The 17483-nt window shown below is 32.7% G+C and overlaps 2 protein-coding genes across 4 annotated transcripts in view; both read right to left on the bottom strand.

Annotated features, from left to right (window-relative positions):
- cpx (complexin) overlaps positions 1 to 17483 on the bottom strand; it is a 249353-nt gene that overhangs the window by 200070 nt on the left and 31800 nt on the right. The window lies entirely within an intron of this gene.
- Positions 881 to 6564, bottom strand: LOC128680549 (uncharacterized). The gene is made up of 2 exons (XM_053763772.1): positions 6518 to 6564; positions 881 to 1181 (listed from the first exon to the last, which is right to left on the bottom strand). The coding sequence occupies exons 1-2, from the start codon at positions 6562 to 6564 to the stop codon at positions 881 to 883; spliced, it is 348 nt and encodes a 115-aa protein (XP_053619747.1).

The following is a 17483-nucleotide window of genomic DNA, read 5'->3' as shown; positions in this document are numbered from 1 at the left end:
GGATATTTTTTTGTTGATTCGAAAAAGCAATTTCAATCCAAGCAAAGCTGGCAACATCTAGTTACAAATAGTTGTGAGTAATATTCAGTAGTTTGTAGCTTTTTAAGTAATACTATATTATTTAAAATTTGTCATGAAAAAGTCCTTGTCTGGTCTAATTTCTGAACAAAAGCTTTGGCTTTGACCAATATTTTTTACCAAAATTTCAAATTAAAAAAATATCGTTGAACTTGCTTGAACTGATACTATGTGAATTTAGTTTGTGGCGCTCGTAGACGGTCTACAGACTCTACGAGACGCTACGACTTTACGTAGATGTGCTACGAAATATTTATAAAGTATGGAATCCACTCGAGTTTAGTTATAAAATTTGCTATAATATAGGAATAAAAGATACATTTTCTGTTTTTAATAATTTCGTAGTCACAAAATGAAATTATCTCAATTCGTAACTGGGAATTCTTAACCACATACTTTGCCCGTGATGGTTTAGGCGGAAAGCACCGAGAGCCGGACATTTTAACAACTCGGGGTGGAGCAGACAAAAGGCTTTATCAAATATTTGAAACGCTTCAGAAACGCAGGCCTCCTCTCTCTGAAAGCTCAAACATAATACACAGGGGACTGTCAGAAGGGTCTCTATCTATAAGCATAACAATTTAAGGCATAATGTAATATAGCATACTGTATTTTGGCATAAAAAGTATATTATGCCACATTAACCTGTATGCCAATAATCAATACCTATATACCGTAAATCTATTATATGCCAAAACCGGTATGCCAAAGAAAAATACCTCCTCGTCACAGAACACTGTTGGTATAAAGATAAAGTTGAAATTTCATAGTCCCAGTGTTCATAGTCTCAGTGTTCATAGTTCTAGTGTTCATAGTCCCAGTGTTCATAGTCCCAGTGTTCATAGTCCCAGTGTTCATAGTCCCAGTGTTCATAGTCCCAGTGTTCATAGTCCCAGTGTTCATAGTCCCAGTGTTCATAGTCCCAGTGTTCATAGTCCCAGTGTTCATAGTCCCAGTGTTCATAGTCCCTGTGTTCATAGTCCCTGTGTTCATAGTCCCAGTGTTCATAGTCCCAGTGTTCATAGTCCCAGTGTTCATAGTCCCAGTGTTCATAGTCCCAGTGTACTTCTCTACTTAACTTAAACCCATCAAAATGTCTATACCTAATAGTGTACAATACAGCTGTACACTAGCTCCACTTGCACATTTTATCGTAGTTTTATGTTACGTTTAAAATACTACATATATCCATTTAAAAGTATTTCTCCAAACATGAGTTACACAACGTATTCCTGCTCTGATAGGATGAATGGAACTCCAATACATGCATGAACGAAACACAGAAAACTTTTTTATTTCGTGTACAAAATGCAATCAGAATTCAAACAGTGCTTTTGGAACAATCGAATAAGAGTGAAATTGGAAATATTCATTAGATCGCAATAAATGTAGTTTCAAGTATTTTCAGTTCAGGAATATGTATTCACAGTGTTACAAAGAGAATGTTGAAATGTTATTGTGCAGCATTGTTTCAATAGAAAATTGACTTTACTTTTAATGATATTTTGATGAAAATTGGTCGGAAATTGCATAGACTTTTTATTTAAAAAGTATAAATTCTCCATCTTGTTTACAATACTATTCTAGAAAAAATAACAAAACCAATGCGCTCCTCTCGCACAGATTATGGAAGTCTATCAAGGGAAAAGGGCGGAGAACTATTAATTAACTGGAGATTCTTATTACAGGTGATAGACTAGCTTCCCATCACTGTTGAATCCACAGATATATAAACATTAAATCTGTGATTGAATGTAAATTCCACCTACAAGCCCCCTAGCTAAATGTAGCTTTTAAGCTTTGCAACTCTCGGCTCTGTCGACCCCGTAAGGGTTTAAGATGTATATTTGTTTGAAATAACATTATTGCACTTAACAAAATAAAAAAGATTGAAGGGTACTATCGGTATAGTACGTATGTATCAAAATTATAAATTATGCTTATACATATATGGTATGTATAGACCCGTAGATGTATAGTGCCGTATAGATTAAGTTTTTGAATAAACTTTAACATTTGAAACAGAAAAATGGTTTTTTCCTCGTCAGAGAGAGCAATAGGAGCGGAGCGAGAGATTACTCGCTACATTTTTATTTGGTTATATTTTCCCGCTCTTTTTCGTGTTCTTTGAAACGTCCGATATTTTTTGCAGTTGCGTGTGTTCCTTTTATTGTGTGGACTTTATTATCCACTCTTTTGGGATTCAAGAATATATTCTTTAATAATCAATAAAATCTGTAATAAACATAAAATAACTCAAATAAAAATAAATCGATTTAGATAATGCTTATTATGCTAAGTATTTTTTACTATTTTAATATCATATTATGATGTTGTCTATTTGTTGTAATGAAAAGGCTTGCTAGACTAATCTAATTAAGAAGCCAGACAAACCAATTTTTTTATTTAATACGGGAAATTAAACATTTGGTTTTCTTCTTTCTTAATTAGATTAATTTGTGTGTAATTATAGAAATGTACGATTCAAGAATTTACTATTGATAAATAAATTACTTTGAATTTAAATGTTTTTTTGAAAAATAATAGTGAGAAATAATCATGAATGCGACGGCTTTATGGTCCCTAATCCAAAGACCAATTTACTGATTTTCTTCCAAATAAAATCGAGGATGATAACTTTCTAAGGAAAACCACGCATGTTAATCCACCTAAAATCGTAACATTAAAAATTTTTGGTTTATAAATTTGTTATTCTCTGTGAACCTTACGTAAGAACATAGCAAAGACCACATAAGATATTGAACCTAATAAGGCAAGGTATATCGCGGTTATACCATTCTGTTCTGAATAAAATATACAAATGGGAACACCGAAATGGAATATTATAGTGGCCGATAAGTAGCTATTGATGCTTCGGTTACGTACGCATTTTGTATCGTGTGCGATATTGGACCTTGATTTTCTGGTTTCAGAGGTCATATTGCTTCAAGGACGTTACGTAAGATCATAAAGCATATATTTGATTATTCAAATATTGAATAGGTAGCGGGAAAATACCGCAAAAGGCGGGAAAAACAATACTTGACAGTTGACAGACAATTTGATATTGACAAGATAGATCAATTCTAAAAGTATAATTTTAAATTAAAATCTTTTACACGAACATTTAATTACAATGTTGTAACATTATTTATGATTTAATTCCAAAACAAACTCATCAAACAGGATTGCTTTAAAAGTTTCTACACACTTTTGTTTTGTTCCATCTGTCCCTTTCAATCAATCTTGTAAGTTCTTTGGCCCACTTTCCATCTTTCGATGGGATTGAAGTTAATGTAAATTAGATATCAATGTAACAATAATAAGTCATAGATTTTTTGATAATATCGCTGAAAGGAGATCATACGAATTTAAAGTGTAATTACAAGGGTTCGTAGCAAAAAGTCTCGATTTAGTTTAGAGCACAAGTCAAGACACATTAGGGTAAAGGGCTTTCCTATTATTTATGTCAGCCAATAAGGCCTGGTATCCAATTTTATGAGGGTATTATAGCCCAAAGACGAGTTTGTACCTATAATAGGATTTAGCACTAACCTTTTTACAAGATTTTATTGCATGATATTTTTTTGACACACATTGAATGCAAGTTCTCTCTGACAACAATAAAACCTTGTAGGTATCAAAAATGAAAAAAATTAAGTTCTAAGACAATCTTCAAAAGAATTTGTGCTTACTTGATATCACTAATGAAAACCCATCTATATTACCATATATTTCAGTAATGCGAAATTTAATCTATATATCTGTCCATATTAAATTTGAAATAAATGTATATAGTTAATGATCCGAGGTCAAGCACTTGATATAACTAAACAATGTACCAAATAATGCTCGACTGAGTTATGTGTGAACCTACACATAGGTTAAATATATAATTATTTACTTTAATATGTTTTAAACTTCGCCTTTGCGCTTTTATTGCAAACATTTTATTGAAAACAACTCTCGTATTTCACAAATTTCAAAAAACAAATTATTCAGTACGGAATTGGAGAGCAACAACTTTTATTTGTTTATTCGAAATTTAGATAATGATTCAAATGTTCTCGGTACGGATTGCTTTTGTGATTCATATAAATGTGAATTTTAATGAAAATGTAATTGCTAACACTGGTGTCAGATTTTATTCATGTCGCCTAAAGGCACCTAACTTGACTTTTACGAATGGCTACCGAGTCTAGTAGCACGTTATCACATACACTCTAACCGTCAACTAGTGTGGAGGTTTCCTCAAGATGTTTTGTCGATGATCTATAAAAACTACTACACATGAGTCAGATAGATATACAAATTCATGTCGCTCTAGTAGGATTCAAAGCTGGGAACTATCGATCACAGGCAGACGTTCATAAGCACTTGACCATCACCGCTTCCTGATATAAAACAGCACAGTGGTAGACCTTCACTGTTTATCTTATGGAAGTTGTTGTACTCTATATACCGAGCCAATTCAAATTCAAAATTCTTTATTCAATTTAGGATGATATACATCACTTATTGACGTCAAAAATTACTTCAACTAAGTCTACTGCGGACTTCCAAAGTGCAGGTGAAGAAGAACCGGCGCAACAGCATATTGTGATAATTTGTGCGCTGAATTAAATTTCTGTGTGTTATGTAGAATGAGTAGGGATAAGGGTTAAGGCTGAGAATTTAATATCTAAAACAAAGACTAATTACGTAGTAATTACACGAAAGTCCTAGGGAGTGTATACTTTAGCGCCAATGTTGCCAGTATAAAGATCCCTTTTAATAAGGAAGAATGAACAAAGCGAAAAGTCGTTTTTTAGACGTGTGAAATTGCCTACATACGTAATTAAAAAGCATTATTCCGTCGGGGTTAAAAATATATGGGTTTTCCCTTGATATCCTAACAAGATATATATATATACAGATTATGATAAATATATTTTATTAGCTGCGCTCTGGGGCTTCGCTCCCGTGGGTATTTCGGGATAAAAAGTATCCTATTTGTTATTATAATCTACCCGTGTACCAAATTTCATAACAAAACGTTTAGATACGAACTTAATAATATACCTAATAATATGAAGTAGGAATATTAGATATTGAAAAAAAAAAAAATTAAGGTGCAACTTATAAAAAAGATAAGAGAAGAGAACAAACATGTCTCATTCGTATCTATGTTTCCCGTGCATTAGCATATTAATGAAAATATATAAGTCTGCTAGTGTTTTGATCAATTTTATTTTTTCACAGCAGCACAGTGTGTCACGTGACGTGATAAAATAAAATGAGTGAATATAACTCGCCTGGCAACGGAAAATAAACACGAAGGAGTTCGAACTGAAAACTCGCATTCAGAATTAGGTTCGATTTCTGCGTCTGACTGTTGCATCAAATCTAACCATGCTGTATAAACAACAGAAAAGCAAATAACTATATAGGTACTAATAATAAATTCTTTATTTACTTAAAGGATTTGTACAACAGATATATAGAATCTCATTGCTGCCTTGAAGCCAAACCTCGCTGAATCTCGTCCTATGTACTCTATTATTTCACGAGCACATTTACGAACTCTGAAAAGTATTTAAGACGTCTCGCGTCAAACATTCTGATTACAATCGCTTTTTACTGGAAATATGCAATTATTTTTTCAGTATATATTAAAGGATTTTAAAGTATTTTTAAATCAATATTCACATCTTTATTTTTGTGAGTGGTAAACAGTGTTGCTAAAAATAACGCGAACATGATACATTGAAAACTGTAATCAAATTAAAAATATGTTTTTATTTGATTAAATCAAATGTTTCATATATGAAATACGTCAATTGACGCGGATTCTGTTATTTTTATTGCCAATACTCACTATATTCACCGCGCTCAGTCTGAAATGTTTAGATCCTCGAGTACATAAAATATTCCTCGCAATCTCACGTTGAACGGCCTTGATTTGAACCAAAATAAATAATATTTTCGCGTCTCTGAGCTCGTGAAAGATTGTGTTTTTATATATGTAAGATCAAACTTTCCGCACCATGTGATACTAACCAAAAATTTATTTATTGTGAAATGTAGTTGATCGCTTCAGTTGATCTCTTCAGTTGATCTCTTCAGTTGATCGCTTCAGTTGATCTCTTCAGTTGATCGGAATGCAAATACAAGATAAAATTGTTTTCTTTTCTCCAAGCTATTTGTAGTTTCCCACTGGACAAAAGCCTGTTCCTTCTTTCAAAAATCTCTTTTGATTTCAGTATGGCACCATCCATATCGTCCCGCCATCTCGTTCGCGGTCTAGCCCTGACAGCGACGCGCTGTCAGGGCTAGACCGCGGTTAAAGTTAATGAAAAGTCGACTGTTGCAACTCATCTCTTCTTATATTTTTATCATTTTTGTTAAGTGAAATTAGGGCGAAATAAAAAATAAATTAAGTTAAGTACTTATAACTTACAACGAATCAGCAACTTCTAATATATCAATAGCCTTCCAGTCCCCCATAGCTCAGTTATTGCGATGCTTTACAGCCGGTTTCGATCCCCGGGGATTTACCGTCGCCATTACAGTTTGATTGTCCAATAGTTCTGCGATTGCTTCCTATGGATTTAAAAAATGGCTCCGTATTACGACTTCGAGATCACATTGTGTCGTTAAATCTTGGCTATTAGTTTCGGGAGTAAGTTACTGCAATCATTTCACATTTTTCAGTTGGGTTTTAGTAGCTTGAAATAAGTGGACGATAATGTTAAGTTATAGCACAGTTCACCAAGTATAGGAATACGAGATTATTTATTTTATTATTTAAGCATTTTATAAAATGACTAACTGCAACTTGCGGTGCTACGCTCGTAATTATTTGAAAAAAAATACTTACGTTTTAATGCACAGTAGTAGTAGTAATCTACTTTATTGAGCGCCGAAGACTTTTTTTACCAAATTGAATTGCGTACTTTCGGGATAAAAAGTACCCCATGTGTTAGGTAATCCAAGATATCAGCTGCATCAATACCAAATTTCGTATGTTTTTTCATGATTTTGGGTGGCAAGGAAGTCGGTTATAATTTTATGAAAAAAAAATTGTATTTCAGCCTTTTAATTGTAGGTACCAGATTTACTATTTTTACTTCTACATGGTGATTGGGTAAACAGCCAAAAAATACTCTTACGACTAGTTACAAAATCTGATGAATATCTATTTTTGAGAACAGCCATTCAATAATAGACCGACAACATATGTAAATATCTATTTGTTTCTGAGGGAACTCGTAGTTGTACAAAAATAAATCAAAATTATACGACCAAAAGAAAAAATTAAAGCGCATTCACGTGTGAGCCTCCCGCCTCAGAAATTATATGTATCTCTGAAAATGTATCTTAGTTTGTCTTTGCGTATCATTATGAGTTGCTGGTATCCATGACGAGCATAATAATATCGCGTAATGCATATAGCAAAGGCCTAACCCCATTTATAAAATTAATTAGAGTATCTATACATATATCTATTTTAATCCATAATGCTTAATAAAAAAAAAAATTAAAAATATATTTACAAATCTGTTTATAAACGCCTGCTAAGTAAATGGTTTAAAAAAGCTTCCTGAAAGTTCTACACCGCCCACAAAACGTGCTAAGCTCTCACTAAGCTGAGTGCTCATATAAAAGCTATCAACTTGCCTCAGTACGAATAAAATAAATGGCTAACTCAAATACAAGAGTAATGATTTACTAAAGAAGTAGATCTATTTATTTCATAAATTAAGAATGTGTCTTTTACTATCGTCATGTCGATCTGTTAGCTCATTAATCTAATTAAGATTATAACATTTATGTTGTTTAAAAAATTCAAAAAGACGTTTTAAATTATTTTCTTTGTTCGTTCCCTCGACGAATGATTCTGAGAATTGGAGCGCAGAAAGCTAATTTCTTTCGGTTCTTTAGAGGTTTCCCAGTAATCATTTGATGCCTTCCTCATCCTATTACGATGAAAATGTCTTTTTTGAATCGCAATTGCGAGAATTTTGGTACATGAGAAAATATTCTTTGACTTGGTTATTTCAAAGCAAATAACAAACAAGGAAATTTTTTTGTGTATTGATATTATTTGACGCATGTAGGTGTGACATTAATTTAAATAAAATAATATAATGAAAAGATAAGAGCATATAAAAACATCAAAACTGATAAAAAATATACAGGGATATGAACTTTGTCGAATGAGAAAATCTGCGAACTATGTTTCATTGCAGTTACAATGAATAAACACGTAATAAAACGAAATTTCCAGCGGATTTTGTTAACATTTACTGCACGATAAGAATTCACAGCGACTTTGTAATTCTTCTGGTTGGAATGACGTCACTATTGTAATGTTCCTAATCGAGATAATTTTGCTATAACGAGAATATATAATAGGTAGCAAGTCATTACTCACTGGATGTTGCGAGACGTAGACTCTGACAACAAAAGAATAGAAAAGGTTGTAAAAATACGCATCCTTCAATCGTAATCAATATATTAGTACTTTTAATAAATCTCAAAACTTGAAGATAGCAAACTGTACCAGAAAACCATGCGTGGTTTATAAAATACATTCGCCCCAAAGTAAGTTCGGAACTTCAACAATTTTACATTTACAATATCTTAGGACAACCAGAAAAAGATCATTTTCCATTCAAAATGACTGCGAAGAAAAACCCACACAGTCCCAAATTAAAAAAAAGTTCTAAAGAATGTCGCTTTAAACTTAAACCATTCGCTTCAGAATCCCCACGTCTCGGTCTGTATCCTTATTCTCTTAGTTGAAATATGGCGACAATCTAGGTTTTAGAGATTTACGTATAGTCTGTGCTCTAAATTGCTGAATCTTGTAAAGTTTTGTTGCTATTCATGTTTAAAATAATATTATTTATTTTTTCATGAAAATCATGGCATGTCGGTATCAAATGTGTAACTCTTCTGTAATAAATTTATTATATTATATTACAAATTCTTGACGATCCGCTTCAATAATGAGTCGCAAGATTCCTCTCGACCAAACAGCAAAATAGGTCTGCGGTTTTAATATAACTGCTTTCTACATATCTGTTACTACAGATTTAACATCCACACACACAACTTTCATCTCTTTTGTGTCTACCTCCTCCCTCTAACACAGATATCGAAAATATTAAAAGCAAATAGTTTAGTTTGTACGGTATTCAAAATCGCACATTTTCACGTCAGTACGACACTCAATTTCCCAGCGTGCAGTTTCCAATTTTGCAAACATGGAGAGTTAAAATGTAGCCTGAATATTTTAGTTTGGCTTCACGTCCTTACACTGTAGTTGCTGATTTATGGCCTGAACTTGGTTACATTTTTGTAATAGTTTTGCATTGAATTTTTGAAGCGTTGTTGATTATTAAATGTCACTTTAATACATCAGTTTACGGGTACACAACGGTACGTTATTGGATTAACATAAATTAGGAAGAATTTCGACTCCAAACTTTAGACACATTATCACTGACATGCAAGCTAAATATATTTTTTGACACTGGAAAAAAGTATCTGATTTTAACTAGTTTGAAAAAGGGCAGTTGAAAACAAAAATTCCAGCTGGAGAATTAGTGTTAGTGGCTGACGAGCCAGTTAGTTAATTAAAAGTTGCCGCGACAAAAAGTAGAGAATCATTGGAAGTTCGCTGACAGTTGGATCGCAGGAACTTTTCTACGAGCAGGGACTGATGTGGATTGTTAGGGATAGGTGTGGTTTAATATAGCGGAAAGGATTTGTTCAATATGGCACAAATAGTTACCTTAAGAAAGGTATGAAATACGGTAACATAAATAATGTAAGTAAATTATAAGAACTTATATACTTCTTGAAAGTAAAGCTTCAAACATTAAATATGGTTTACTTCGTTTTTATTTTCTATTATTACGTTGTCTCTATAAATAATTCACGGGTGATTCATTGCCCGGTCCTTTTGAGGCTTGCATTAAGACGTAGGTCTAACTTGTAGCGGCTGTGTGAGACGTTTGTTCTAAAATTATATTATACATCGTTATTGTAATTCATAGAACCATACAATGGCTTTGAGCAACAATTTTACAGTATGGAAATAAGCGTTTCTTATAGAGATATTCAGATAATGTTGAGAAACTGCATCTAGCATCACTGGAATACATCAGTCTGGTTGCAACCACGGCGACTGCAACAAAAATATCATTATATTTTTGAATCGTGTCCTCATTGTTGAGGCTGTTGTGTTCCGTACTTCGGATCAATGCTCCACCGCAAACGAAACATCAACTATTTTTATAAAATCTGGTTCAATGCTAAGACACACCAAAACGACCAATTTGAAAAATGTTTTTCTTGTGTGTGATATAACAGTGACTTCCTCGATGGAACGGAATAAAGGATCCGTTGATCGAATCCCGCAAAAGACGATATATTTCAATACAACTCGCCGAATTCATATAGAAGTGATTATAGTTTGCCAATTAGCGGCTCCATTCAGCTAAATTAGTTCCCAACTAGCGCTAATCTGATTTACGACTATTCGCATGGAAAATTCAGAAGTTTCTATTGTATTTTGCGCTAAATACTTAGTTGATGTTACTGTAGATATTATAAGTTATGGGATGAAATTTATGCTACAAGTCATTTTCACAGAAAGCTAAAGACCAATAATTTATTTTATATTTAAACTAGCTATTGCTCACAACTTCGTATGTGAGTAAAAATCCGTTTCCCGTGGGAATTTCAGGAAATCCTTTCTTAGTGCTCCCCCACACTGTCCTGGGAACCTACACACCAAATTTCAGCTTTCTACGCCCAGTAGTTTCGGCTGTGCGTTGTCTGTCAGTCACTCAGTAACGCAAGAGTTTTATAAAATTGATAACCTTAGTCCTGGTTATGCTCTAATTTAGCGGGGGGTTTCCGATTTGTTTTGGCATATAAAATCCAGAACCATGAGTCACCTAATTACACTTCACAAATTATCCGATTCGCAATCACATCTAAGCCTTGGCTGAAAACCTTATCACAAAAAGACATGTAATACTTGCCACGAGTAGATGCAAGTATTACATGTCTCCATCTACTCTTCACTTGCAATTCGTGTTGTCTCTTTTTTAATTGTATTATACAAAAGAGTCAGTTGTGTAGTTATACAAATATCATATAACATTTTGTAACTATTGTATGGCCAATGTTTTACTCTACCCAAGCACACATTGGAAGAAGCGCATAAAAATTTATGGTGCCACAGATTGCCTGCACACAGCATAAATATTTATAACTATCGATACAGGGAAAGATGAGAAAGTACAAAACATTTTTCACGTACACCATATTTATTAAACTATAATTATAATTTTAGACAATAGTTATTCTACGTAATTATGTTCAGCCACACCTTATTAAAATTACTTCTAGTATAAAAATAAATATCAATCCAGATGTGCCAAAAGACTTCGCTCTCGTAGAAGTTTAGATTTAGAAAATAATATGTATACGATTTATATGATATATATGTTACGTATATTACCCTATAGGAAACTTGCTCAAATTGGAAGTGCAACAAACATATTACCTACTAACATATTAATAAGAATTTATTCATATATAATTGTAGCCAACTTGAATAAAAATTATTAGCAATTAACACCCTCAAGAAGAAAGAAAAGCTTATAATGAAATATCCTAAATACTTGATGTATCTCCAGTCGAATACGTCTATATTCCGCTTTCATCAAAATGTATTCTGTAAGAATAAACTTTCTGAACTGATAACACACGTAGTGAGAGCGCGAACTTTCGTATTTTCACTCTGTAGACTTACCTTCCGAGTAAAACTACGTTCTAATGTAAATTGAGACATGTTTACTTAGAAGTATATTTTAAAACGTTGGGTAAAAAATAAAATATAGAAATCAAACAGGATAATTAAAGATTAATATCATATATATAATATATATATAATATATATATATATATATATATATCATAATATATATATATCATATATATAATATCATATAATATAATATATATATATCATATTAATATCATATTAATAATATAATATATATATATATCATCATATAATATATATATATCATATATATAATAATAGATAATCGTCGACCTCGGTGGCGCAGTGGTAAAGTGCTTGCCTCTGAACCGTGAGGTCCCGGGTTCGATCCCTGGTCGGGTCCTGATGGAAAATGATCTTTTTCTGATTGGCCCGGGTCTTGGATGTTTATCTATATATGTATTTGTTATAAAATATAGTATCGTTGAGTTAGTATCCCATAATACAAGTCTCGAACTTACTTTGGGGCTAGCTCAATCTGTGTGATTTGTCCCAATATATTTATTTATTTATTTATTTATTTATTTATTTATTTATTAATTACTTTCTTGATGAGTAAAACTATTTTTAATAAATAAAAAGTAGTAGTAGTTTCATAAATACATGTAAAAATGCTCAGAAACTTTTCACATTTGTTTTTGTAACAAAATATGAATTCTAGCAAATAAAATACAAAAGTATTTTGTTAAAATACTTTAAAATAAAAACTTTATACAACTCCGACTTTCATAAGACTTGCGATAAGAAAAATAACAAGAGTAAATCACGAACTCAAACGAAACAAATTGAACAAAGGAAGAACTCCTTCAGATCTCATTTAACTGAACTAGCAAAATATAATTTTAATATACAACTAAGTTTGCCATTTGGGTTTAATAGCTGTGAAACCCACTTTAACGGACAAAGTTATTGGCAAGCGACTGAATTTATAATAAAAACTTGGAGTATGCGAACTATTGGAGTACCAGGGGCGCAGAAATGGCGTAGAGCCAACGAGGTTGTGGGTTTCTGGCAAGCTTCCAGCTCCATCGATCGCCCAATGTTCAGGTCATCGCTCGCCCTTAGGCGTGCGCCAGAAATGGAAACTAGTTTACTGACGAGACGGCGGGCCGTGAAATCTATTAGCGCTTGTCTGGTTTTTGGGGTTAAAGTGACAATCTTGAACTTGTGTACTTTAACAACCCCCTAATGTTGTTTCCCTTTGAATTAGTCTAGTTTAATCTCTGTTTACCCCTGCAGGTCGATAACAGATGTATGTGTTAAATTGTATTACTAGTAAATTTTGTTAATAATGGTATTACTAGAAACATATACGATTATATTTTATGAAAATAAAATATGAATAGGGAAAATAGTCAATAAAGATTTTAGTATTACTTTCAGAGATAAATTTAAATATATCGTGAACAATATACTTACCTCATCACTTCATAAACATTCTGTCAATAAAAACAAGCTTTTAAGCAAAACACTGGTCATAGATATATAAATATTCTCAGAAACAAAATTTACTCATACATAACATAATTAAAAACCAGGCTTCTAGGCCACAAACTAGTATCGTGTTCACTGATAGATGTCGTCACAGGGTCCATCAAGTCGATGTAAGTCTAAACACTTACTACAAATTATACCTATATTAAGACACTTGTTTACATGAATATGGTATAGGGCTTCTTTTAAATTTTGGATTGTAACCTTTATAAACGAATACAAATTTGTCATTAAAATTAATTTTTATGTATAACAGTTGTATTTTTTATATATTACTTTTTATAATTTTAACAACAAAAACATTGAAGATCTTATTTCCCTGATTTATCTTACAATAAATCGCCTCCTCCACAATGAGATCTAACAAAGGCAAGAAAAAAACAAATAAAGAAGATATTTCATATTCAACTTTGTTAGGAGTCCAAAGGATCCATGCAACAATGTAGTCTCAAATAAATTCATTTCACTGTCTGTATTACACAAAGTAAGTTGAAAAACCTGGCATTTTTATTTTAACACCTTAAAATTCAAGTATTCTTTAAAAGTAGATATATCTACATACTTTTTATTAAGGTGTATATTATCATTGGTAAGTCTCAAAAATGGCTCGAGACTTAGGCATATAACGATTACCTATTCAGCCTATGCGTCTACGTATTTATTGAAATTTATTCCAAGTTGAATTTAATTTATTACATATGTACCTTAAAACAAATACGCAACTAATGTTGTAATTCTTTTTTAATTTATATTGTTTCATGAAACTATATTAGCAACTATATCTATGTACTATATTTGCTATGAAAGCAATTGCATAAGTGAAACAACAGCCAGCGTCAAGAATAAACAGAAGTTAGACCACAATCCCCAGCAGCATTCCATTTCGAGATATGATTGATTCGGAACAAATTTGCTTCTCAGCACTGCAGAGTCTGTTTGTCTCAGTCTGCTAGTGTTAACATTGGTGCATTTCGAAAATAAAAGTATGAGTTATCAAGAAAAATATAGTTTTTAAGTATTTATTTCTACGGTCTTTTCACTTTCAGTCAAATTCAACCATACTATAATAGATTAACTAAGTTATGCGGAACAAACCGTTACTAATAGTGAAAGTATATTGTCATACATTTTCTTCTCTCATCTGCTAATTTACCTAGCGCCGTTTACAATTTTTTTCACCATCATAATTTTCATCGTATACATAAATATATAATAAAAAGTATTATAAAATAAGTCAATACGAATAAATACATTTTAAAACACATAAAGTTCCTCCTATAAAATATTATTTCCAAATGAAAAGAGCACAAATGCTTCGCTAGAGAAGCTTAAAGCTTATAACATAAAGCTCTTTGCTAGATATCGAGATATTACTTGCCTTTAGATGGAGTCACTGATATTATAAAAAGCTTTGATATTATAAACACCTTTATGGTATACATTTAAAAGGAATAAACAAGAAAGAATTATACTTCCACAGATAAATGTAGGTAAATGTGTATATCACAATAATTTGTAGCCCTGTTAATTATCCTTAGTAAGTCAATATCTTCTACTCGGCTGTCACTCAATGTCTTCTCAACCATAATTACGATTCAACTGAGGAACTACTTAATGTATAACCACTAACTATTTGTTCTCCTGTTTCTGCTCAGCAGCATTGTCATCCAATCGAAAGAAGTAATTCATTCGTAGGGCTGTTGCAGGGGACTTCAACTACACCAACAACCATAATTACAGCTACACACATATATAATATTTATTTAATTCATACTCCGATTGACCATTAACGTTGGTATAATAAACAAAAAATAAAATCTTGTGCCTTCCAGCTATGTAGAGCCATTCTGAGAGGTTGGGCCTGGTGACTTGTAATACAGGTTATCTAGTACAAGCTCCAGCTCCCACAAAATTCACAATCCACTACTCACTATATGTATAAGTTATTTAGCACCCAAAATTTTAATTAAATTCCTATTTATAAACCGAATGAAAAACTTTTGCGAAGAAATTAATATTTTAGTTTATTTGATGCAACAATTAAATCTAATATCAAATGTTTTTTCATAAATAAGATTAAAATATTCCTTATTTATCTCCTTTAGTTACGAAAGATAATTTGTATAAGTACCTAATTCAACCAGAGTAATAAACCTTAAACAGTGAGATCGATTTACGGGTCAAACCCGACGTCGTGACCTCTATAATAGAATAAAGCCTCCTATCGATGTAATCTCAGACAGAAACCACGCAAAATGGATTTGTTATTAACTTAGGCGTTGTCTATATTCATTAAATTATATTGTTAATCCGAAAATGTTTATTTTGGGTTACAGATTTTGTAATATTTTTAAGGAATAAAGCGGCAAACAAGCCCACGCGGTCCATCAAAAATAAAGAGTTTAAAAATATATAATTCACACAAATGAAATGGAACAAAATATGAGCGAAGAAAAATAAACCGAGAGCGAACGTGTTAGGCGCACTGTTTCTAACGCCACTATTTTAATATATTCCACAAAACAGAGGAATAAAGACTATGATTGTAACATTGTACAGATTCACACGTAAATAACTCTAAAATAAATATATTATTAAATACCTCCTCTTCCTATAACCAGAAAATGACTATTAGGACAAGTTACGTCATTTTACATACCTGGTATAATCGCCTTCTATAGGAAAGTCCTTAACCAAACTGCCATAACCAAACTTATGGCCCTTATTATATAGGAAATAGATACAAAAGGGAAGGTCGCTGCTGTACAAAATTTCCGGGCCCTAATTTATTTTGCACCTCAACCATTTCCGATAATCCCGAGCCAACTATTGTGCTATGAGGATTCTCTGGTACGTAAGACGTGTCAAGTTAGGTCGGTCGAGGGAGTGGATAAGATCTGGGATTCGGGGATTTATCGTTTTATAATCTGGGGTATAAAGTACCTATAGATAGAGCAGAACTTTGCTGGTCAAAACATAAATTATGACAGTTGAATTTACAAGCTTATAATTAACTTGCAGTAACTATGTAAGTCTGATTGCTCCATCGGATTCGCCGGTTTTACCGGCATTGCCCGAAAAATAGGCGGCCATTATAACCGTGGAGTATATTAGTAAAGGTATTTCTGTATCTGGCATTTGAAAGGTCCCCCGTGTTTATACTCAAAAGAAATTGCCGAATTACTTTTCCTTTACCTCATTATTGTTAAAAGAAATTAAACCTATCAAGTTTTGTAAGGCTTTTTTATTTGTTCACATGTACGCGACGTCTTTGTTGATTTGATTTGATTTTTTTATTTCTTTTTGCAACATATTTAGAGGTACTAGAGACCCGATCTAATAGAATCAATCTATATCATCCAGTGAATGTTGTACGGGACACCAACTTGGCAAGTGATAGGCAACAATAGCATTCCTAAAGAGGGTTGCACAACAGTTGTAAAATTAGAGCGGAATCTTAACTTTCGGTTGCCTTGTCGTCAGTCATGCGACACCTTATACTTTGCGCGGAATTGCTCGTTGATAAATCTTGAGTTTGGATTTTTGGTTCGCAGTGAGTGACCAATCCTGAGCGCCGTATGTCAGGATGGACAAGATCTTTCAGTGATAAAGGAAGGTGGAATTTCCCATAAGGTCATCAAATCCCCTATTTATATTTTCGTTACTTCACCAGATACAATAACGGACACCTGCACAACCGTTCCGATGAAATATCGAATCATTTACCATCTCATTTGTCCATAATGACCACCGTATATCAAAATATCTTGGGGTGGCTCTAGGATAATGACTTGGCAACATTTATCTACGCATCTCCCTCTTTTAGTAAATCGACCAATACGCAGAGGTCGCAGGTCTCAGAGAAATTTCGATATTCGGCTACTAGGTGTACCAAATTTTGTGGCCTTTTGGCGCAATTTTAAAAACAAACTATGGAAATTACACTCAAGTTAATCGCCACATAATTTTTTATACAAAATCAATGCTTATGTTGGATCAAAACTCCTACTAACAAAGAAATGCTTACGACCTTAACATGCAAAATGTATAACCACCAGTACTT

The sequence above is a fragment of the Plodia interpunctella genome, chromosome 24, assembly GCF_027563975.2.
Source record: "Plodia interpunctella isolate USDA-ARS_2022_Savannah chromosome 24, ilPloInte3.2, whole genome shotgun sequence".
NCBI lineage: Eukaryota > Metazoa > Arthropoda > Insecta > Lepidoptera > Pyralidae > Plodia > Plodia interpunctella.
The sequence above is the reverse complement of the archived record's forward strand: the minus strand, read 5'-3'. Positions and strand labels throughout refer to the sequence as shown.

Coding starts and splice junctions, on each gene's coding strand:
- LOC128680549 (XM_053763772.1), bottom strand. CDS start 6,564: ATGGGGGACTGGAAGGCTATTGATATATTAGAAGTTGCTGATTCGTT. Junction 1,182..6,517: donor TTAGAAGTTGCTGATTCGTT/GTAAGTTATAAG, acceptor GTACACTATTAG/GTATAGACATTTTGATGGGT.